This window comes from Agelaius phoeniceus, chromosome 3, assembly GCF_051311805.1.
Source record: "Agelaius phoeniceus isolate bAgePho1 chromosome 3, bAgePho1.hap1, whole genome shotgun sequence".
Lineage (NCBI taxonomy): Eukaryota > Metazoa > Chordata > Aves > Passeriformes > Icteridae > Agelaius > Agelaius phoeniceus.
In genome coordinates this window covers 110,780,261-110,804,282 of record NC_135267.1, presented here as the reverse complement: position 1 = coordinate 110,804,282, position 24,022 = coordinate 110,780,261, and the positions used below count along the sequence as shown (strand labels likewise).

Below are 24,022 nucleotides of genomic sequence, written 5' to 3'. Positions count from 1 at the left end.
GCCGGCCCCGCCTCGCCGCGGGCGGAGGAGGCGCAGGCGCGGCGGCCCCGGCCCTTCCCCAGCCCGGCTGCGGCGGAGGCAGCGGCGGAGCGGGCGGGGCGGCGGCGGCGGCGGCAGCGGCGGGATGGCGGCGCCGCTGAGCGACGGGGACCGTCGGAAGCAGATCAGCGTGCGGGGCATCGCGGGGCTGGGGGATGTGGCCGAGGTGCGCAAGAGCTTCAATCGCCACCTCCACTTCACCCTCGTCAAGGACCGCAACGTCGCCACCCCCCGCGACTACTACTTCGCGCTGGCCCACACGGTGCGCGACCACCTGGTGGGCCGCTGGATCCGCACCCAGCAGCACTACTACGAGCGGGACCCCAAGGTGAGCCCCGGCGGGACGAGGGACGGGGGCTGGGCGGCTGTGCCTTCACCAAGGGTGTTTCCGTGTCTACCTGCCAGGTGTCACTGTGGGTGTGACCCCTGGGACTTGTCCCTTGCGTGCACCTGCCTGTGGGGCGCCTTGCCATGGCCGTGCCCTTCTTACATCCCACAGTGATTTCTTCCCTGCGGGCATCATGACACCTGTATCCCTCACACACACCCTGCTGTTGCTGTGTCCCCATGGCTGTGTCCCTGGTACACACCTCAGCATGGCTGTGTCCCCATGAGCCTTGCCTCATCTGTGTCCCTCACGCACATCTTGCCATGCCTGTGTCCCCACAGACACCACCACAGCCATGTCCCTTGTGCAGTTTGCCGTGACTGTGTCTCCACAAACTCTTCTGCAGTCGTGTTCCACTGAACCCTGCTGCAGCACTGTCCCCCCTCAGACACCCCCATAACTGCGTCCCCCTGCACCTTGTCACAGCCATGTCCCCTGTGGTCCCACTCTGAGCAGGTCCTTGCATGGGCCTTGCTGCTGCCAGCTCCTCTGCATGCTCCACCACGGTCACGTCCTGCACTCACACTGCTGCGGTGTGTCCCTGTGGGCATCATCACCTCCATGGCTCAGCACAGCTGTGTCCTGACTTCACTCCTGCAGAGCATGCAGGCAGCTCAGCTTTGAGGCTGGAGAGGAGTTTCTTGCCTTGTGAAAACCAGATAAGCTCTCCCAGGTCACCAAACCCAGGGGTTCCGCGTCACTTGCCAAGTCAGAACAGTGATGCTGGAGGTATTGGGGGGTGCAAGACATAATTCAGACTTAATCCTTTTGAATTAAGACCTAATCCAGCACTTGACTGGAGAGCCACAGAGAGCAGGTGTGTACAGAGAAAGACATGTACCCTCCCAGGGTGCAGGCAGGCAGCCACCTCCCTGAGTCAGCTCTTTTCCCAAGATGATGAATATTGCCTTGACACAAGAAACAAAGTGCACTTTCACGACAGAATGGCTCCATGTGCACTGAGAGTTACACTGGTGCATGGGACTCTCCCTTTTTTCCCAACTCACACAAATGTGCCCTGATCTGTATTGCAGCACCAACAGAAGGAGTTGCACAGATCCCATAAAGGCTCAGAGGAGCCTGGAGTGAGTTTGCTTACTGTCCTCTACACTTAGATTTTCATTAGAAATGTGCCCCTGTGGGAGACTGAAAGGAGCAGATCATTTCTGTGCAATGATTACCGTCTTTCTGATGAGCCCCAGGGAACAGACTGACCCTTTCAGACTCCCAGCAGAGGTGGCAGAGTGGGGAATGCTGCTGCTTAGCAGGGAAAGATCCACACTACGGTGGGAAGAGATTCAAAGGAAAGCGCAGTTTGAAGTCAGGTAATTGCTCCATTAAGAATTCTGGTTTATTTATAGAAATATCCATAGGGATGAATCTGAGTGAGGGCAAAAGTTTGCACAGCCTGCTTCTCATCCCACAAAGAGGCTTTCGTTAGCATTTGCAGCACAGACACGGCTCCTCTCAAACTTGGAAGGTCACTGCACAGTTGTGCCAGGAACCCTGCCACCTATGGGACAATTTACTTGTTCAACAGGGTGAAACGGGAGTGAAACTCAGTGTGGGGTGAGCAGGAGGACCCATGAGATGGGAGTGCTGGAAAATTACTCACAGGAAGGTGCTGGCCCTCAGCCCAGCCAGCCTGCAGGGGCAGGGGGCTTACTCTGGCTTTTGGAAGACTGGATCAGCTCAGCCTAGTAAAACTTTAAAAGCCCAGCGTAAACATCACCTCAGCTGAGCCTGACAGTGTATAAATATATCATTCAGCATCCTAGATAATAGTTGCCCTGAGTTAATTAGGGAAACACTTAACAGGCAGCGAGATTTTTCTATAGAAGGCTGTTGGCAGGGAGATGCGTGGTGGAGGCTTGGCCGGCATCCCGCATGAAATTCTTCTGACAAACAACTCTGGTGCGTGGTGTTCAGGAGCAGGCGCCAGAAGCCAGTCTGGGAAGACATCCCTGCTCTGGAAAATGCTTGGGTCTGCTCTTGATTTGAAGCAGCTTCAGTGAAAGCAAAGTGCTGTGCTGTGTGTAAGTGTTTCGCTTTGCCTCCCCAGCGCATTTACTACCTGTCCCTGGAGTTCTACATGGGCCGCACTCTGCAGAACACCATGGTGAACCTGGGCCTGCAGAATGCTTGTGATGAAGCCATTTACCAGGTAAAGTCTTGGGGATACCAGGGTCCCCCTGAGGCTAAACTTTTCCATGCAGATGGCTGAGTATCTTTATTTCTCAGGGCTTCGCCTGAGAAGGTTGTTATTTGGACTACACAAAAAGGAACTTGGCTCTTTCTTAGTGTTTTTCATTCTCTAGAGAAGACAATAGGGGGGCTTTGGGGTTCCTTGGAGTTGGAGTACATTTTTCCAAACCGCCATTGGAGTTGGAGTACATTTTTCCAAACCACCCTGTAGTGAATGGGAGAACCCAAAAGTGTGTACTGAAAACAACACCCAGTATCCTAAATGACATGAGAGTCACAGGCTGCAAAGAGCTTTCCATTAGTGGGAGAGATGATGGTTTATCACAGGAGATATAGTCTAATGGGAGAGACTGGGACTCGAGCAGCAAAACACCAAAGTGCAGTTCATACATTGAGGTACACAAGGCATAGCAGCCATGCTGGCAGGTAGAAGTTAATTGGTGGGAAAGGAGAAAGGAGGGAAATAATTTGCTGGAAATAAAATGTCCTCAGATGATTTCCATCTTGAAAAAAACATAGCTGGGTATCACCAAGGCAATCACTAATGTGAGGCCATTGTTACTTACTTATATGGTTATTTGCAGGCACCTCTGCAGCAGCACAAGTGACCTTTTCTGACAGAATGAGGTTTTTGGCTTTCTCACCCAAACCCTTTATTTCTCCCAGCTTCCCCTCTGCCCTACCAGATTGATCCATGGTTCACTTTGTAGCAGAAGTTGGGCACTTCACTGTCTCTCTACGTGAGGTGCTACAGTTGCTGCTGAAACATCCTGGCATGCACTTTCCCTGCCAAGGGATGGGAAGGGATTTCCAGGAAGGCACCTGTTTCCTCTCTGAGGTATTGTGCCTCAGAGAGCAGGCTGGCTTTTTTCAGGAACCTCCTCTAAGTTCCTTTGCAAGACATTTTCCAAGTGCAGATTTGGCCCGACAGGCCAAGGCTTCCCTTGCTGTAGCCTCCAGCCTGTGGAGCTCATCATGGCCCGTGGCCAGGTTGCTTCGAAGGTCTCACATCCAGCATGGCTCTGTCACTGAGAGAATTTGTCTCAGTGTTTGTGTCCCCATCACTCTGCACATGAGGCTTTCCCATCTTGTGGTTGCAGACCATTGAAGTGCTGGGAAAACAGTTTGGGGAGCAGCTGTATTGGCTTGACACCGTGCTGTCCCCCCTGGCACCGGGGTGAGCTGCTGCTGCCCCCTGAGAGTCTGCACCCCTGGACGCCTGGAGAGTCCTTGCTGCTGGCAGCCTTAGCCTGCCTCTGGCAGGGGCCCCCAGACCATAGAACAAATGGCTCAAGAGATGCAGGCAACCACTTCCAGCCACAGACTGCAGCCAAGGAGCTCGGTGGCAGGCTGGGCAGGATGTGGGAAGCACAGAGAGTGATGGTGAATGCTGCAGTCACTGCTGCCAGCCTGGCCATGCCCTTCCTCAAGGACTCAGTGCACAAGCAGAGGGATGACCTCCCCTGCCCAGGCAGGACTCGGGGGTCCCTTGCACACTGGCTTGACCATTCCCCCCATATTGTCTCCAATGCCAGGTTTGGTCAAAGGGCATCCTCACCTGAGGGGCTGCTAGGGCATCAGGGTTTTGTTTGAATTCTCTAAGGAAACCTTCTTCATGGGAAAGCAACATCTGGTGATGGGCTAAATTGTTTTGCAATCAATTGGGCTGCCCAAGGACTAGGTGCTGGTGAGATGCTTTGTGGGGAGGGAATCAGAGACCTTGTGGGTTTAATTTCCTTCAGTGTGGGTGGTTTTGGGATGTGTTTGTGCTCCTTGGAGAGCAGCTCAGGACATGGGGTTTGTTTGGTGACGTGTTCTGCTGTGGTTTTCTCCAATAGCTGGGTTTGGACTTGGAGGAGCTGGAAGAAATTGAAGAAGATGCTGGCCTGGGAAATGGAGGCCTGGGCCGCCTGGCAGGTAATACAGGGGGAGGGGAGTTCCCTCCTCATGCAGAGTGCACAGGGACCGAGGGTGGTGTGGCTGTCACACCCTCACCACTGGCATCTGCTAGTGGGACCCTCCTGCCTGCTCCTGGCTGGCCAGAAACACCTTCTCCCCAGGGAGAGCAGCCCAGAGCTGTAGGTGTATGTTCTGCAGTGCAGCAGGCAGAGCTCTGGCTGGAAGAGGCTGTCTGGAGCCTTTCTCCTCACCTCCCTGTGAAACCTCTCACTTCTCAGAGGCACTCAACAGCTCTCACACAGGCAGATTGCTGGCTGCTATTTTAGTCTGCCTGTCCTGTGGGACAGCTGGAGATGAGAGCTCCCCAGCACAGAGTAAATGCTGAGGCTGATCTTTACCAGAACTGCCTGGATTGAGGGCTGGAAAGGCTTCCTTTGGAAGCATTAATAGTTAAGGAGCTGGTGGTGCAGCAGGTTGGGGTCAGAAGCTCTGCTTTACTGGGCAGACAGGCTTAGAGCAAGGCAGGTTTAGAAGAGCTCTCACTGCAACAAAGCTGGATTTGGGGTTTTGGTGATCTGTCCTTGTCACCAGCAATTTTGGGTGTTTGTGGTTGCTCAGCAGGACATGCATAGAGTCCTGCTACAGACTGCCTCCTTGTCTCCCTTTTGCACATGGGTTTCCTCTGAGTAATGAACATTTCCAGCAGCACTGTTGTGGCAGCTCCTCATCTCCATGCACAGCAGTCTGTAGCATGTGCAGCAAGCAAGGAGTGAGGTTCCTTGCAGAGTGCCCATGCTCTGCTCCTACAGCCTGTTTCCTTCACCCTTTCAGCCTGTTTCCTTCACCCTTTCAGCCTGTTTCCTGGACTCCATGGCCACACTGGGGCTGGCAGCGTATGGTTACGGCATCCGCTACGAGTTTGGGATCTTCAACCAGAAGATTGTCGATGGCTGGCAGGTACTTGGAAAACTCAGGTCCCTCTTTCTCCCTCTCTTTCATGCTGTGGACAAGGCCTGGATGTAAAAGGCACTGCAGTGCCTTGAGCTGCTCTTAAACTGGGCATTTGAGTCCATCACTGGGCAAGATGATGTGGGAGTTGAGCCACAGGGTATGGCTGAGACCAGAGGTTTGCCTGCCTGGGTCTCCACAGTGCAGCTGCAACAGCCCCAGAGACCCATCCAGACTGGCTGTGAGTCAGCAAAGCAGTCAGGCTAAGGATGGAGATGTGCCTAAGTACCTCAGGAAGGTGTCTGGCAAAGGATGTGTTTGATCAGTATGGAACATAGGCAAGTATCTGGGGTGATTGCTGCTCCTGTGGGTTCCCTGGTCAGTGGCAGACAGGGATTAAACAGGAATTTTCCTGTAGCATTAGTGATCATACTATTTTCCAGTGAAAGTAGGCTAAAAAAACTGCCTCAGCTGGCAGTTTTCCTTTAGTGTGTGTCTGGAAATGGTTTTCATTAGAAGACTCACCTTGCTTTGGGGTATAAAGTATCGTTTTCTCCTTAAAATACCACTCTGTAGGTCAGGGACCATGAGAGGTTTGAAAGTTGTTTTTTCCTGCTTCTCCACAAAGAAGCTGCAATGCCAGGCCCCATAAATGGTGAAAACAGGGAGGGGAAAGCTTCCCCTGTATTTGACTTCATGTTTCTTAAAAAAGACCAGGGGTGGTGGCATGCTGGGCTGTGGCCCTCCCCCCTGCCTTGCCCCTCCTTGTCCCACTATCTCCCCCTTCCTTTAAGTCCCTCCCCCTACAGCAGAGAAATGCGTGGAGGCACAAAGCATCTCTGGATAACACCAGCCTGGGTGGCTCCGATGGATTCACTTCGCTCCCATTGCCACAGTTGTGAGCTGAAGGGAGAATCCCCCTCTGGCAGAGGGCAGAGCAGTTAACAAGGCCTGGCTTACCAGGTGTGGCTTGTGGCCAGGAACATCACCACTGGCTGCCACATCCCACATATTCCACAGCATCCACAGTCAAACTGGATGTGAAGGCCTGGAGGCAGACCGAGAGCAGGGGTCTGTGCAGTTTGCATGGCTTAAACCTTAACAAAGATCTGTAGAGGCTGATTTATTTATACCAGCTGGGATGCATCATCCAAGCTTTGGAAAGCCTGGTGTGAAAAACGCCAATCACTTGTTTTTAAAATTTTAAAAGTTTAATAGTAATAAAATGGTTATAAAAATAGTAATACAATTAGAGTAATAATAATTTGGACAATTTGAATTACGACATTATGAGACAATAGAGACAAAGAGTTAGGGACAGTCCGGGTACTTTTTTCTGGGCAGCATGAGCCCGAAAAAGGACCCACGTTAACAGAGGATTAACCCTTAAAAGCAGCAGCCTGTTGCATATTCATACACTTCATACATGATGCAGAAATTCTATTCAAATACAGGATTCTGTCTGGTCATCATCAACTTCTTCCTCTGAATCCTAACAGCACCTTCGAGGCAGGAAGAAGTTGGTTTCTCCTGATAATGGAGCAATAAATTCTTTTTCTCTGAAAGATTTAGGTGTCCTGTGGCTGCTATCTCGCTGCAAGTCCTCTCTTTAAAAAAAGTATCCTACATAACATAGTTTCTATTTTAACAATTTTTATAACCTAAAACTATATTTAACACAGTACTTAAGAGAATTAATACAGCATTACTTTCTAACACAACACATATAATATTCATTTGAATATTTGCGAAAAGCCAATCATCAAATACATGCATTTTTCACACCCGGCTATCCTCTAGAGGCCTCTGCACATCCATTTTTAAAGGCAGCTTGCTGTAGCTTTGCTTTTAAACCGGTCTCCCAGTGAAGAGCCACGTTCAGCCTTCTCCTGGAGCCACAAGCTCTCCTTGATCCCGTGTGCCCCTTGCAGGTGGAGGAGGCAGACGACTGGCTGCGCTACGGGAACCCCTGGGAGAAGGCCCGCCCCGAGTACATGCTCCCGGTGCACTTCTACGGCCGCGTGGAGCACACTGCCGAGGGCGTGAAGTGGATCGACACCCAGGTACCACCGTCAGTCTCCCCCTGCTGGGCTGGGGAAGGCCGGACAGGGTAACCCTGGGGCTGCCTGAGGTCTTCAGGCTCTGCTTCTCTCCCGGACTAGCCAAACTTCAGTTTACAAAGGTGACTTCGTAGCCTATGGGGTTTGAGGAGATAAAAGCTTTTGTTGAATTGTTGCAGCAGGATTTGAGAAAAAAGAGAGATCTGTTGATCTCCAGGGCAAAGCTGCACAGTCTTACATGGATTTATGTTGGAGGAGAATTGTAGGCTCCTTCCATGCTGCTGGCCATTCACACTGTGGATTTTCAGCTGGTTCTGATGCTGCTGCTGTGCAGAGGCATGGAGCAACGCTGTGGGTGTTTAACTCTTGTTGTGAGAGCAAGTTCCTTTTTCCCAGAGCAGCCCAATGGGCAGGGTGCTGTCAGGGGAGGCTAGAGGTGTGGATTCCAGTCTCCAGGATGCCTGGAGGCCTTGTTTTGTGGCATCATGGAGCACCACCACTCCTTCAGCCTGTCCCACAGCTGAGGAGGTAATGCTGTACTTCAGGAGCTCGTGCTTGTTCAGGCTACTGCATCATGGGGGTGCATTCCCATTTTGCTGCTATCAAAGACACAGGTGAATCTAAAATGCTTCAGCCTCTCCTCTGTAAGCACTACTCAGGCTGGAGGAAGGAAGGACAATTAATTTCTCTGTGATTCAGGGAGATGACCTAGCCTTGTTCCCATAATGTTCAGCGGTCTCTCAGCCTGATGAACCAGCTCAGTTAATCCGAGGAGCTCACAGCCACAGAGCTCAGCCATTCTCTTCAGCACCAAGAGCTGAAGCTGTTACAGAGTCACCTGGGCCTGCTCAGAGGAGAAATAAACCATTTTGTCTCTGGTTGTCAGAGGCTGTGAAGTGACCCAGGTCATTGCCACGTTAACAGTGCAGGGGTTCGACACCACATCCCCAGCACAGTGAACCTCTTGGGAGCACTGTGCCAGAGCTCTCTGGCCCCCAAGTGCAGCAGGCATCCATTTGGGGACCAAGTGCCATTGCAGTTCAACATGTCTCTCTTCTGATCCTGCTGGTAGTCTGGGGTTTCAGGGATCCCAAACACTGCTTCCTACAAGGAGGTGACTTTTCAGATAGTGCTGTTAAAGGAACAAGTTGGAAAGGTTCAAAAAAGCCAAAGATGCAGTCTCCAAATATAGCATGGCTGAGTTCATGTGATGTGTGCCCCAGTCCCTGGGCAGGCTCCCTGCCTGCTTCCATGTTCGGAGCTGGTAACAGCAGCTTGGAGAGCCTGAGCTGTTGCTGACTGTCCCCAGAGGGGAGCTGCTGCCCATGCCAGCACAAAGAGGCTGTTGTTCATGACCCACATGCTGATCTGCCCAGGTTTTCCCTGCTGTGTGACCTGGGAGGTCCAGGGTTACTCCCTGTAGTCTCCTGAAGCTTAAGCATCATCTGCAAACTGCACAAGGAGTTTCACACTCATGCTCAGTTCAGGTGCTGGAGATCTCAGTGGAGTTATCCAGGCAGGTTCAACAAACTCTGAATATTGGGTGGATGGCTCTGGAAATGGAGCTGCAGTTGTAGGGTTTGGTCCTGGCAGGTTGCAGAAGGCTAATGGGCAGGATTCAGGCTGTGGAGTTAATCCCAGATGGAAACACAAAAGTCCAACCTGCCCTGGCTTTTTCCCAGCACAAACAGAATCCCAGTGGGCAGCTGAGGGTGTTTTCAGTGCTTTGATAGGTACTCCAGTTAATACAGGAAGGTCAGCAGGTTTCCTGCAAGTCTCTTTTGCATGTCATTGATGGGGTTGAAAGTCAAGTTGGTCAGTAAAGCTCCAGACAGCTCTGGTTCTCCTGTGAATGTTTCCCATTAGGTGGTGGAAGTGCCCATGATAGCAGGGAAGTCTGTGAAGCTCAGCAGATGTATTTTAGTGAGGTGAGATTCCTTCCACAGCCAGGACTTGTCTTTGTCCTCTGGATTCTTCTTGCAGAGGTTTCAGCCACTGTCCCACATTCTCCAGGTCACTGTGCTGTAACCAGGGGGGGACACTGTCCTTTTCAGGTTGTTCTTACTGTCCTTTTCAGGTTGTCCTTGCCATGCCTTACGACACCCCAGTGCCTGGATACAAGAACAACACTGTGAACACCATGAGACTCTGGTCTGCCAAGGCTCCAAACGACTTCAACCTCCAGGAGTGTAAGTGCTGTCCCTCCACTGCCTCTCCTCTGGCCAGGCTGGGACACATCTGTCCCTTTGTGCATGGCACCTGCATGGTGCAGCACTTCACATCTGCCCTGCTTTGTGTTTATTTCATAGCTATCTCCAAACCACAGCACTGTGTGCACATCCATGGATCACACTACTTCCCAGCTGCTTCCAGAGCCCTCATACACCAGGATACCCACCCATCTCCTCCTGTCACTCTAGTGCCTTTCACACATGTACATTCCCATCCTGTTCCATTAGTACCAGCCTGAATATTCCTGTTACAAAACCTCTCTGCAAGAGAAGAGGGAAAAGTGTGGTGTCAAGGATCTGCCTGAATCTCTACAGCTGCTGCAGTGCTGTGTGTGTTTCTCTCCCTGCAGTCAACATGGGTGACTACATTGAGGCTGTGTTGGACAGAAACCTGGCAGAAAACATATCCAGAGTCCTGTACCCGAATGATAACGTGAGTGACTTGCTTGCCTCTTTCCCTGTTGCTCAGAATCATCCTTTCTGCAGTTGTATCTCCTTGTTTGCCAACACTGGAAGGTCATGGCCATCCGATGCTTGTTGCTCTGCTTTAATACAGAATAGGTTGTCCCTATAATTCCCAGTGAACAGGAGTGGCTCTGCTGGCTCCAGAGGGTCTTTGCTGTCTGATTAGCAGCTGAGAGTCTGGCCCATATGGCTACACCTGTCTGGTGTAGCTGCTCTGTTCCATACAGTGTGGAGAGGAAGACATTACTCCTTCAATTTCAAGGCAGTTGCCAGTTTACACAGTGGGGACTCATTTCCATCCCCAGTTCAAGGGATTTCTCACTGCAAGCGCTGTCCCAGGCCAAGCACTCACTGGACTCTGAGTCCAAAAGGGAAGAGCCCTCATATCTAGTCATGGATTGGCATCTGTTCTGGAAAAGCAAATCCCTTGCACTTTGCCCCACACCCTGTCAAACCTTTTGGTGTTTTAAAATAGACCAGCAGAAAGCACAGTGTGTGTGAGGCAGCTGCTGTGTCCAGAGACACTCCTGGCTATTGCAGAAAGCCCAAAATCCTTTGCCAAAAAACCCTGCAAAGGATTTTGCCACGAGGGAGGGATCTGTGCTGGCTCTGTAGGAGTAGCATGGATGGGGCAGGCTCTCTCTCTCAGTTGCTCTCTCTGGAAGCAGCTGTTTGGGATGCCAAGCCCCTTTGTGAGTCCCTACAGCTGCTGTCCACATCAGAGACAGATGAGAAACATCCACATTTGCCCTGGTGAGGAGCCAAACGTGTGAAGCCTGTTGGGAAGCCCCTCGGGGTGGAGAGGAGCATCTCCAGGGCTTTGGCTGCCAGGTGGGGATGGCAGCTGCAGCTCTGATGGATGTGGTGCCCCCTGTTGCAGTTCTTTGAAGGCAAGGAGCTGCGGCTGAAGCAGGAGTACTTCGTGGTGGCTGCCACCCTCCAGGACATCATCCGCCGCTTCAAGTCCTCCAAGTTTGGCTGCCGAGACCCTGTGAGAACATGCTTTGAAACCTTCCCAGACAAGGTGAGTCTGTGGGCAGAGGCACTGGGGAAATTTCAGCCAGACCTGCCTCTCTCGAGGGAGAGCAGGATGCTCAGGACTAAATGGGGGCATTTATACAAACATCCTGGCAATTTGGGTTGTAAAACAGATGATCTCCAGGCCTGTTTTCCCAGGGAAAAAAATTGCAATTTGGAGCAAAACTTGTGAAGTTTGAATAGCTCCATTACTGAGAGGTCTGTCTGTTTCTGGGTTGTGAGTCATGAGAAGAGCCTTGGGGCTGACCCTTAGCCAACCCCATGCATGCAGGGCACTGTCACAGTCCTGTCAGTGCCAGAACTGAGACCAGCAAGTCTGTGTTACAGGTGGCTATTCAGCTAAATGACACCCACCCTGCCCTGTCCATACCAGAGCTCATGAGAATCCTGGTGGATGTGGAGAAGGTGGACTGGGACAAGGTGAGCAGAGCTGGGAGCTCTGGGGAGCTCACAGGGGAAGGACCTGTGGGATTTCCTTTTCCTGCCTGGCCTGGGTGCACGTGCACTAACCTGCTTTCTGCAACGCAGGCCTGGGAGATCACAAAAAGGACCTGTGCCTACACCAACCACACCGTGCTGCCCGAAGCCCTGGAGCGCTGGCCGGTCTCCATGTTTGAGAAGCTGCTGCCGCGGCACCTGGAGATCATTTACGCCCTCAACCAAATGCACCTGGATGTAAGGGGCCGGCGCCAGGCTGCGGGGACTCTGGGGACCTTGGTGTGACCACCTTTAGGATGGGAGTGCTCCCAGGTGCTGTGGCTGTGTCACCCACGTCCCTCTCCCTGCCTGCAGCGCGTGGCAGCTCTGTACCCGGGGGACATCGACCGGCTGCGGAGGATGTCGGTGATCGAGGAGGGGGACTGCAAGAGGATCAACATGGCTCATCTCTGCGTCATCGGCTCCCACGCCGTCAACGGCGTGGCCCGCATCCACTCCGACATCGTGAAGAACTCGGTGTGAGTTGGGACACAGCCAGCAGCACACCCCCTCCCCTCACTGGGCTTTGCCTGCCGGCTGCGAAGGGTTAGCTGGGGCAGCTGGGTGTCCCAGCTCTGCTTTAGTTGCCTTGCTGGGGAGACTCTCTCCCTTTGGAGCTGGTGAAACTCTTGGCAGTACAGCTGAGGAAGCAAAGAGTGATAGAGCCTGCCCTAAGTCAGGAGCACACACTGGGGGGGCTCAGCTGTAGCTCGGGTGGTGGTGGGTGGCTCAGAGTTTTGTGGTGTTCCAGGTTCAAGGATTTCTACGAGCTGGAGCCAGAAAAGTTTCAGAACAAGACCAATGGGATCACGCCGAGGCGCTGGCTCCTGCTGTGCAACCCAGGATTGGCTGACATTATTGCTGAGGTGAGTGGTGATCATGTGAAGTGAGGAGCTGAGTGTGATCCCTTTGGTCACCTCTTCCTGTGGTCTGGTCAGCCCTGAAGGTGACTGTGGTGGTCCCAGGAGAGGGAAGAGATGAGAATCTTGAGTCCATGTTTCAGAAGGCTGATTTATTATTTTATGATATATATTATATTAAAGAAAATTATATACTAAAACTATACTAAATAATAGAAGAAAGGATTTTATCAGAAGGCTTGAAAGGAATAGAAAGGAATGATAATAAAATCTTGTGACTGCTCACAGCCTCAACACAGGGGGCTGTCATTGGTCATCAAGTAAAAAACAGCTCACATGGACCAATCCCAGATGCACCTGTTACATTCCACAGCAGCAGATAATTATTGTTTTTCTTTTCCTCTGAGGCTTCTCAGCTTCTCAGGAGAAAAAGCCTAGCAGAAGTATTTTTCAGAAAATATGTCCATGACATATGACACCTGGCAGTTCTTTGGGGACAGCCTGGGAGGACCATGCTGTGGCACGTGTAGGTGTGAGATTGGCAGGGCTCTAAAGCTGATGATGAAGAGTTGGCCAAAAAAAGCGGCAGAAATCTGGATCTGGTCCCTGCCCTCATGGGACATGTGCACACAGGCACAACCATAGGGTGTCTGGACAAGTGTTCAGCTTCATAGGCACAAAGGAGCTCCTCTCATGGAGGCCCAGCTCCAGTTCTGTCCCTTGTATTTCCCAGGCCCTTTAGGGCAGGTTTTTACATCACACTGCAACATGCCATGACTGAATATCATCCAGTAGTTAAATGAATCTTCATGTCCTGCCCATTGGTTTCTCCAGCTGCCAGGAGGCCATGGCACATGTGCACACATCTCCTTCTTCCCGCTAAAACTCCTTGAGAAAAGGGGGTTTGTCTGAATTTTTGCAAGTGCCCTGTTTCCATTGGGCTTCTTTGTGATGCAGAGAAATAATCTCATAATAAGAAACTGTGCCTCTTTTCCTATGTGCCCCTTTTCCAATGTGGCACACTGCCTCTTCCAGTTCCCAAGGGGACTGTGGCACCTCTGCTGGGAAAGGGCAGTTGTGGACTGGGTGAAGTGTCTCATGACATTCCTAATTTGTTGTTTTAGAAAATTGGAGAAGGCTTTATCACAGATCTGAGCCAGCTGAAGAAGCTACTGGAGTTCATCGATAATGAGACTTTTATCAGGGATGTGGCAAAAGTCAAGCAGGTAATGTGCACTGGGGGAGGAAGGTGAAAAGCACCATGCTGCCAGGAACATCCCAGCAGCAAATGCTCACTTCTGATGCAAGCCCTGGCAACTCATGCCTGTTCCTCAAATTTTTCTGCCAGGAGAACAAGCTGAAGTTTGCAGCCTACCTGGAGGAGCATTACAAGGTGAAGATCAACCCTATGTCCATGTTTGATGTCCAGGTGAAGCGAATCCATGAGTACAAGCGGCAGCTGCTGAACTGCCTGCACGCCATCACCCTCTACAACCGTAAGTCCCCCGACCTCTCACTGCCAGGGCTTCTCTCCAGGAGGGAAGACAGAGTGGCTGAAGGCTCATACAGAGCTCTGGGGAAAAGCTCACAGCCCAAATCTCCAGCCCAGGTAACCTCCACACCTGTTCTACAGCTGTCGAGAGTGACCTGGTGCAAGTTAAGGCCCCATTTCCCATTGTATACTTGGGGCCCTGCCCATTCCCAAAGGGAGGCAAGTCATTGGAGCTCTGCATTGTTCTGGCTTGAGGAGTTCTCCAAGGATCTGAATCCCCAAGGATTCTGTGGCCTTTTTTTGCCCACCACAGCTCCAGCAGATGTCTGGTTGGGCGTCAGGGTCCTACAAGGTTGATGGGTCCTTGTGACATGGGCTGAGAACCAGCCCGCCTCTGATCAGGCAGTAAACTCTGCCCAGCTTATCTTCAGTTCTGAAGATTTTTAATTTTTTGGGGTTTTTTTTAAAATCAAATTTGAGCTTTCAAATTTGAAAAAATTTTGAAGAAAGATCCCTGCTCTTTCAGGCATCAGATGTAATCCATCCAAATCCTTTGTGCCCAGGACCATTATGATTGGAGGAAAGGTAACCTGCATTCCAGACTCCATGCATGCGTGGCTCGGGGGGTGGATGGGGAAGGTCCTGTCCCCTTTCTGTGGCTTTGCTGGGCCTGCTGTAGATTAGCCAGCAGCAGGGAACACCTCCATGAACTAACTGGACTGAGCAAGGCTCCATCACTATTACCCCATGGCTCAGGACTTCTCCTCCCAATAGGGTGTTCTTCCTAATTCATGGCTGGGAGAATTAGAATTGTTCGGGCTCTGGGGAGACTTTATTGTAGCCTTTAAGGGCTTGAAGTGGGCCTTTTAAGAAAGATGGGGGAAAATGTTTTAGCAGGACCTGTTGTGCTAGGACAAGGGATAGTGGTTTTAAATTGAAGAAGAGTTAATTTAGATTAGATCTAAGGTGGAAATTTTTTCAATCAGTGTGGTGACCCACTGGAACAGGTTGCCCTGAGGTGATACATGCTCCATCTCTGGAAACATTCAAGATAGGTTGGATGGGGCTCTCAGCAACCTGGTCTAGTTGAAGATGTTCCTGCTTATTGCAGGGGGGTTGGACTAGATATCTTTCAAAGGTCCTTTCCAACCCAAACCATGCTGTGATTCCATGTGAACAGCAGAAGTGAGGCTCAGACTCACTGCAGTGAGAACCCCACACTGTCATCTCTTATGCTCTCCCTTCCTTAAAAGCCTTCCCCATTTCTGGACTGCTCTTCCTCAGGCAGCCCCTGGCTACCACATGGCCAAGATGATCATCAAACTCATCACATCCATTGGTGAGGTCATCAACAACGACCCCTACGTGGGGGACAAGCTCAAGGTCATCTTCCTGGAGAACTACCGGGTGTCCTTGGCTGAGAAGGGTATGTCTAATCTTCTCAGAGTTGTGCTGTTTGGGCTGAGGGCAAGGTCAGAAGGGCCAGTCCTGGTTGTGGGGAGCTGCAATGTGCCAAGGATTAACTCCCACTTCTCTTGCACCTGGCAGTGATCCCAGCAGCGGATCTCTCCCAGCAGATCTCCACAGCTGGCACGGAGGCCTCGGGTACTGGCAACATGAAGTTCATGGTGAACGGGGCCCTCACCATTGGTACCATGGACGGGGCCAACGTGGAGATGGCTGAGGAGGCGGGCGAGGAAAATCTCTTCATATTTGGCATGCGGGTGGAGGACGTGGAGGCCCTGGATCAGAAAGGGTTGGTGAACACCAGGGCTTGTCAGATGGGGATGCAGGGCTCAGCTCTGGTGGGAAGAGCTGTGTTCTCTGGGAGGGACACCTTCCTCTCTGGGCAGCTCTGGAGCAGGAAAAAGCAGGGGGCTGGAGGCAGTCTTTGCCTTGGGCTGCAAGGATTCAGCAGTGGGACATGACATGAAGTATCAGACATTGCTGCTGGTCTGAGCCACGAGCTCTGATGGGCACTGCCCTGGGAGCACGGCCCCTCACTCAGGAGCTGTCCCACATCCCTGCCTGCCCTCCCTGCCCAGACACAAGGAGGAGCAGCAGCAGTGCCTGAGGCTGTCTCTGCTGGCGCAGGTACAATGCCCGGGAGTACTACGAGCGCCTGCCCGAGCTGCGCCAGGCCATCGACCAGATCACCAGCGGCTTCTTCTCCCCTCGGGACCCCGGCTGCTTCAAGGATGTGGTGAACATGCTCATGTACCACGACAGGTGAGTCCTGGGAGCATCCCTGTGCAGGGGGGAGCACTGCCTGCTCATGAGAGGGAAGATGTCTGTCCTGCCTAGAAGGCAAACCCCAGCCAGACTCTGCTTTGGGTTTCAGGTTTAAGGTGTTTGCAGACTATGAGGCCTACATTAAGTGCCAAGGGCAAGTGGACCAGCTGTTCATGGTAAGATTTGCCCACTGCTGAGTGGGAGCACTGGGGGTAACTGGGATGAGTGTGCTCCAGTGGAGCCCTTCTCATGGACACCGCTGCATGTGGGTGCCCTGGGGCAGGGTGAGGCAGGTTTGGCTGCTTCAGCAGCCCCACACTATGGGGTTTTAAACTAGCCAGTGCCCTGCAAGCCAGGATGGAGCTGGGTGAGCAGCTGAGTACTGACACTGCCTCTCCTCTTCCCAGGACCCCCGTGAATGGACGAGGAAAGTGATCAGGAACATTGCGTGCTCGGGCAAGTTCTCCAGTGACAGAACCATCACGGAGTACGCCCGTGAGATCTGGGGGGTGGAGCCTTCTGCCACAGCAATCCCCCCGCCCAACCTGCCCCGAAACTGATGCAAGCACCAAGGGAAGGAAGGAGGGATATGCTCCCATCGCAGGAGGCCTCACCTGCATTTCACTACCAGTCAGATGGGCTCAGCTCTGCAGAAACAAGGCCTTTCCCTCAGAGGGATAGAAGGATGCTCTGAGGAGGAGCCCTGACCAAGGAACAAGAGCTGGAGGGCAGGAGAAAGGACCTTGTGTTTGCACCTACCTAGCCTGCATGTGCTGCATAGTGCTTTTAGTGAGATGACCATGGATAAGTCTTCCACGGCTGTGCTCCATGCTTAACAAGGGCTTTCCAAGTAAACCTTCCCCTGCACCTGTGTGCAAGTGCCTGGCCTCCTTGACCCTGCCCCACAAGTAGGATTAGCCAACACAGAGTGTGTCTTTCTCCTGCAGGGGTCTGCCAGGCCCAAAGCTGGGGGAGGGAGAGGCCAATCCCTGCCCATCCCCTTCCCCAGTATCACCTAAAGAAGAGGGGGCTGACTGTGAAAGCAGCTGGCCCCAGGGCAGGCACAAACACTGTGCCACAAGCAGGAGAGCCTGGGATCAGCCACTTCCTTGCCACAGCGCTTACTGTAGCCTCCTACCACACCTCTTCCCTAACTAAAGGCCCAGTAATCAAGCCACTCCAGTGATTTTTAGCCTCCATCTCTGCACAGGGAGGGCTGTACCTGCCACTGCCAGCTGGGCAGCTGAGCCTGCTGGCTCTTGGCTCTGCAGATACAGCTCTGTGTGTGTGCTACTCGGGGTGAACATGGATCACATCCCTGGCACTCTTCCTTAGCAGGGTCATGCTGCTCCACATGTCCCTCCCAGTGCTGGGGTCACAGTTTAACACCCATAAATGCTGTATAGTGCACCAGTACTGCCCTGTTTGACACCAACTCATTAAAACAACCCAAACACCTGCTGGTTTGACTTTGGACTGACTTGTGACTACTCCATGCCTCTGGGTTCAGGTTGCAACAAGTTCAGGCCACAATGCCTGAACAATGCCAAGTTCAGGTCACAGCGATCACTGCTGTCCTTGCCCAGCTGTGGCTTTGTGGGTTGTAGTCCCTTGCAGCTGGGAGGGTGCTGGCCCCACCATGGGGGGATAACGTGCCCATGACAGCTGACTCTATGCACTGGGCTGGGGGTTAGTGTTGGGTTTGCCCTGCAAATGGCACACAGGGCTCCTGAACTAGAACACAAGCAATTCCCATCTCCCCCATTCCCAGAGGAGAAGCAAAGTCTCAGCCAAAATAGCATAACTGCAGCCAAAAGAAAGGCACAGAGCCTCTGGGCTCCAGGTGAGTCGCTCCTCTAGAGCTGACAGCAGCCACAACGATTTGCCCACTCCCAGCTGCAAGCTCACCTCCCACACACAGCCCTACTGCAGTCCAGCCCCACACCCAGCTGACCTGCTCAGTGTGGGGAAAATGTCCCAAAAACTGCCAGGTAAGACTGGTAAAGCTAAAGTGATCAGCAGTCAATGCCTTTATTAAAACTACACCACTTTTAGATAAACATTTCAGTTCAAATTTCCAAGCGTATCACTGGGCTGCTAACAGGAATGGTGGTGGTGGGACCACCAAGAGCAGCAGTTCTCGTGCTGGACTCCCAGCTCTGTCCCAGCAGGAGGAAGGCAGCCAGGCAGGCCTCAGCTCAGGCTGCACTTTGCCCCAAGCCAGCTGCCAGCAGCAGCACTGACTGGAATGTGTGTGTTACTCTCCAGAGCCAGGTAAGTATTTCTGTCTGTCAGTGCGATAAATGAAGGTTGCCACACTCGTATCGTAGTGGCACAGCTACGTCGTGAGTATCAGGGGTCAGAAACCTCAGGGACAGCTGCACTAATGGCAGAAGAATCTTGGTACAAGAACAAGCTACTGTCTCTTTTGCAGCTAGTATGAGCCTGCAGCTATAATTCTGATGCATGCTGAGCAGTTTATTACTATGCTGTACACCCCTGACCGGATCCTTGGGGCGGCACAATTCCCTTTGAGCACTAGTGACTAAACCTACAGCACCTGGTACTGTCTGTGTGGACTGACAAGGGGCAGGACCCCAGCAAGGCAGTGTGTCACTGACTCCTCTTTCAGTGCAGAGCTCTTCAGTGGCATAAACCAGCCCCACTTTTAGCCCCAAGCAGGGCAAGGACACCCCCAGAACCTCTTCCTGTGGGAAAGGCTCATTTCCACCTCTGCCTCCTGAACAATGGCTGTCGGAGGGGCTAAGATGTGCTACTGGAAGTGCACAGAAGGCAGGGGGGGAGAGATGGGGAATGGCACCCCAGACTTATTTGTGCATCAAAAACTCTATCACTGCCTGCTTTTAACTACAGTGGAACAGCACTGCCATCAGGAACAGGAAAACCTAACCTAAGGAGTTAAAAAGTAGTTGAGGAAAAAAACCCTTGCCCTTCTCACCTAAAAGCAGCACATGGCTGTCTGGGTTTGTACAGGGGTAATGGAAGACATCCATTCCAGCAGCCTGGGCACACACTGTCCATGGAAGAGGAGATCAAGCAAAAAAGTAATCTCACAGTTTCTGGCTTAAACGCCCACATCTGCAGTTTATATACATGTGTCATTCCAATCCTAATAGGAATACTTGTGAAGAACGGGAGGAGGTCCACAGAGAATAGCAGGGATGAGAGGAAAAAATAATGTTCAGAAGGAAAAAGGTACAGGAAAGATGAAAGGGCACTAGCCTTGCCCATTACATAGATGTTTCAAAAGGAAGAACAAAAAAAAAAAAAATCTTTCATTTTATTTCCAAATGTGTGCAATTACCCCAACACTTGCAGCACATCATCACTGAAGAGCTAAATAAAAATACCTCTCACTACCTGGATCCTCCATGTATTTGCAATTACAGCCATTGATCAAAGAGGAAAGGCAAAACATGTATTTTCTAGAAAGAGAACACCTCAAACTCAAGCAAGACACCTGTGGTAAGGAGACGTGGCAAAAGCCTTTTGCCTACAGATGTATCTCTACATGATCCAGAAACAGCAGCAGTGTTTAAAAGTGAAAGAAACATCCTTGGTCATGACACAGTGTCCTAGGAACATCTGTCCTCAGCAGTACCACGAGGGACGGGCGAGGCTTTGCTGCGCTTACATTTTTCACTTGGTTTGGAACAGGCTCCTGGGCTGTTACCACCCCTCTGTCCAAGTCCAAAAAGAAGCCAAGAACTTCTTCCTTCTGCCGTCACAGATGCTGATGCCAGAAGCTGGAGTTGCCAAGGGTACACATCAGGACTGGAATGGGAATCCCTGACCTCCTCTAGGGCCAGGGATGGAAGAACGGCAGACTGACCCACAGGGAGCGGGGAGGAAAAAGAGAGAGGAAGGAAATGAAAATCTCTGTGCTGACAAGCAGTCTTCAGTGATGATGCTCATGTTCAGATTTTCCCAGGAATTCCCTAGAAAAGGAAATGACAAAGCAGTGACACGTGACTCTCCTGTACTCTGGTGCATGCTACAGCCTGCAGGTCTTCCCATTGCCCTGGCAAGCACTCGAGCATTTGCAGCTACAGGGAACAGCACTGAGCTTTGCTCTCATACCCATCAGAGGCTCCCACTGAAAGAGCCAAACTGAAGCAACCACTCTGCAAACAGCTCCTCCACAGCATCCAGCTCACAGCAGAGATGAGCCAGAAAGTGCTCCCAGATTTCTGTGGCTCCCCTTCCCAAAACCTGCTTTGCAAGGAGGTGGAGAGCTCTGACTCCTGTGCTAAGCCAGCCCCGGTGTAGCAAGCACAGGGTGTGCAAGGCCTCCCTGGCAGTCAGGTGCCTAAGATAACAAATGCCTAGTCATGATGACTGGAACTAAGAAACCCCTCTCCTGCACTCAGACCCTTGTTACCTCTCTGTAAGACAATAAGTCACTTTTCACCTCCACCCTTACTATTAGGGTGTTTCCCAAAACTCCTGTAACCCTATATGAACCCCTACTTCTGCCCAGTTCAGGAGAAGAGCTGTCACTGAGACCCTTTCCAGAAGCTGCCAATAAAGCCATCTCTGTAGAACCTCATACAATGCTTCTCCTCTCTCTCCCTGCATCTGCTGCTGAGTCACTTAGCAAACAAAGAGCTGAAAATCACTAATAAGCTGAGAATCACTTGAGAGCTGAGCTTGCTAAGATTGCCTGTGGCTCTAGAGCCTGCCTAAGGGGCCCAGACAGGTTGTGCTTTACTAAACTTCGCTGTCTGGGACACCCACAGCAGCCATTTTTGGGGGGATCCCAAAAACCCCAGAGCCACATCAGCCCAGTATGGAGAGCACAGAGTGCCCAGCGCGGCCCCGGGAGCGCGGTTACCGCAGTATCCGAGGTAGCTCTGGACTCCTGTAGATGTACTTGTGCCGGTAGCCCAGGTCTGTGTGGAAGGGCACAAACTGCACCTTGTAGTCCCGGAAGCTCCGCGACGTCGCTGCGATGTTGTAAAGCTGGACCCAAGGGGAGGCAGGTGAGGGATTTGTGTCACTCCGAGCCAGCTCCCCCTGCCAAACCCACCGCCCCCTCAGGCATGGCTTTGGTAGCTTCAGCTTCATTGCACCACTGATTTGCCACACTACAGAATCTGCAGTCCCTCTGGGCTATGCTTTACCCCTGTCCATTACTGACTTCTTGCCTGGCTGAGGTGTTCTATCCACACCAGCTCCTCCCACCAGATCAGTTTGCAGAGCCACGTGTGTACCTTTTTTCCTAGATGAAATGGTACCACTGGATCATCCTCAGCATGAAGGATGAGCAGGGAGCAAGAAATGTATTTCACACTGTAAAACAGAAAACAATGTCACAAAGGCTCAGAGCAATCCCATCATTCTCCAACACCAACACGTGTGCATTTTAAAGAAAACTGTAATGGCAAGCATGTCCTGTGGGTTATTAACTACAATTTAAAACCTTATCTGGGCACCATTCATTTGGTCTGTAGAAAATTTTCTAGTGAAAGTCATGCTTATAACATTTTCTTGCTGCTTAGACCAGAGAAATGTGGCTCACTCTACTGTAAATCATCACCCCCCCCTTGCCCCCAGGTCTGGCTTGGTTTCAATACTGGAAGCTCACAAATGCTCTGGCCCTTCAATGAAAGACTCAGTAAAAGGAGACAATGTGATTACAGGCAAGGTGGCTTAGGCAAATACACAGCAAAGAAATCTTCCCAAACCTTCCTTCCATGTTCCAATGCTACTGTTTAAGATGTAAGGTACACTTGAAAAGCATAAATGGCATGAACCCAATCAGGATATCTCTGAGTAGTCTCTATTCTCTCTGTTGCATCTGTCCTTACTATGAACAACTTAAAAAGACAGAGCTCCACTGTGCTGCTCTCAGGGCTGTGAGAGTAATTGAAATCACTCCAGTAAAAGCAATGCAGCAACAAAAAAAAAAGCCAGAGTGCAGTGTCATGTCTATCCTCATTGATGCTTGCCATGGCTCACTGCAGCCACAGCTGAAACCCCAGCAAAGAGGGAACTCACTTCTCATCGTTTGCAAATTTAATTCCACTTGTTGTGATGGGGTCAAGGAAGAACCAGTCAAATCCAGGGAAGTATCTGTATATCTGAGAGGAAAGATGTGCATTAGTGGCAGGCACCAGCTCTTTGTCCATTGGTACAAAGAGCACTAACAGGGCAGGCCACTGCCATCCCATAACATCCCCTGGCTGCTGACCATGCTCTTTGCAGTAAGACTGCCCCTGTTTCCACCAGCATTATTTTTCCTCCCCTGTTTCAGGCCTATCTTACCAGCCTGCTCAGGAGCAGGCCCTGTGGGTGCTGGCATGGTCAAAGTCCCCAGGTACCATGCAGGACTGTTGGCAGTCCTTCCTGGAAGAGCTTTATTCCAGGGCACCTCACCAGCTTGGCTGTACGCGAGGCCTGGGCTGGGTGTGTGCTCAGTTCAGAGCCAGCTCATTCCCATGCTGGACACACGGCTCTGGCATTGCCCATTGTGTGCTCCCAGCAGCTGTCTCAAGTGCAGCTCTTTACCCCCAATGTTTACAGATACCACAAGTTGTGCAGTTAGCTCAGCTCCAGCACTTCTGAAGGTTCATTTCCATGCACACAATTCCATGCCAGCAGTGTGAGTGTCCCTGTGTACTTGCCACAGAAAAGGGATGACTCCGCGCCTCCTCCCGTATGTTGGTGAATGGAGATTCCAGGATCAGGGCATCCGGGGGCGTTTCTGAAAAGCCAAAGGCAATGTGCTGAAATGCAGGGCTGCAGACAGCCAGCAAGGTCAGGCTCTGCCTTGTGAGAGCAGCTGCCACCACGGTGCACCAAGGACAGCTCTGCCAGCTCCCCAAATGTCTGTGGGAATCTGGGGCAGCAGCAGCAGGCTGCTGGGAAGTGCATCCACGTGTCACACTCACCTCTCTCGCAGAGGCGCCGCACCAGGTTTGTTGCAACTCTGGAAAGAAGAAGGAACATTGAGTTGGCACAGGCCCGCTGCAGCAGAGCAGCAGCTCCAGAGGTGGCACAGGTACAACTCTGTAGCCCCACCTTTCTCTTCACAGAGAAAATCAAGGCACAATTCTTCCCAAGAATATTCTTATCTCATTTGCTGTGCCTGTGTTTGTGCAAAAGGAGAATGCAATATGGAGACTGTTTACCCAAAGTGATGGTGTTTTGTTTCCTTGTGTGTGTTGGGACTGTCAGCTGACAGTCATGAGATTCTGTGCAGTTGAATGCTTGGCAGATTCAGTTTAGATGCAATGTAATATAAGATAGAATAATGTAGTATAATAAAGTAATTAATTAGCCTTCTGATAAGATGGAGTCAGATGCATCATTCTCTCCCCTGGCTGGGGGATCCCTGTGAATTCCCTACAACTCCACAGCCACAAGGTCGATCCTGCACACTGCTCAAGGTCTGGCAGCTGGCCCACAGTGACCTGTGTCCTCACATACCCAACTGCCCCAAGTGACATCAGGGGCCTGTGTTTAAGTGAACAAGTGCAAGGAAGAAACAGACCAGGCAGCCCCTTGGACAGCCTCCTTTCAGGCGGCTCTCAGCACATCCACAGCAGGGTGACACAGCCTCCTTCCTCCAGACCACAAGGGCTGAGCAAGCAAGAGGGGAGTGCAGGGGAGTAGGCAGAGGGGTGCTGTGTTCCAGGCAGCTGGAGTGCAGCATCCCAGGGCTA

General features: G+C 51.7%; 2 protein-coding genes across 2 annotated transcripts in view; one reads left to right on the top strand and one right to left on the bottom strand.

Moving 5' to 3' along the window:
- The first annotated feature begins 21 nt into the window (after nt 1-21).
- On the top strand, nt 22-17,803 carry PYGB (glycogen phosphorylase B). The gene is made up of 20 exons (XM_054629247.2): nt 22-367; nt 2,490-2,591; nt 4,471-4,549; nt 5,385-5,488; nt 7,411-7,542; nt 9,617-9,728; nt 10,121-10,203; nt 11,116-11,259; nt 11,601-11,693; nt 11,802-11,948; nt 12,066-12,229; nt 12,502-12,616; nt 13,735-13,836; nt 13,959-14,106; nt 14,629-14,687; nt 15,387-15,528; nt 15,651-15,858; nt 16,197-16,331; nt 16,444-16,510; nt 16,742-17,803. Exons 1-20 carry the CDS (start codon nt 125-127, stop codon nt 16,892-16,894), a joined length of 2,532 nt encoding a protein of 843 aa, XP_054485222.1. The 5' UTR covers nt 22-124; the 3' UTR covers nt 16,895-17,803.
- A 1,813-nt stretch (nt 17,804-19,616) lies between these two features.
- ABHD12 (abhydrolase domain containing 12, lysophospholipase) overlaps nt 19,617-24,022 on the bottom strand; it is a 38,010-nt gene continuing 33,604 nt past the window's right edge. Inside the window, exons 8-13 of the mRNA XM_054629246.2 lie at nt 23,249-23,286; nt 22,982-23,061; nt 22,356-22,438; nt 21,569-21,647; nt 21,190-21,317; nt 19,617-20,293 (exon numbers count right to left, since the gene is read on the bottom strand). Coding sequence (XP_054485221.1) covers nt 20,254-20,293; nt 21,190-21,317; nt 21,569-21,647; nt 22,356-22,438; nt 22,982-23,061; nt 23,249-23,286 — 448 coding nt within the window. The 3' untranslated portion in view covers nt 19,617-20,253. The remainder of the gene's footprint in view (nt 20,294-21,189; nt 21,318-21,568; nt 21,648-22,355; nt 22,439-22,981; nt 23,062-23,248; nt 23,287-24,022) is intronic.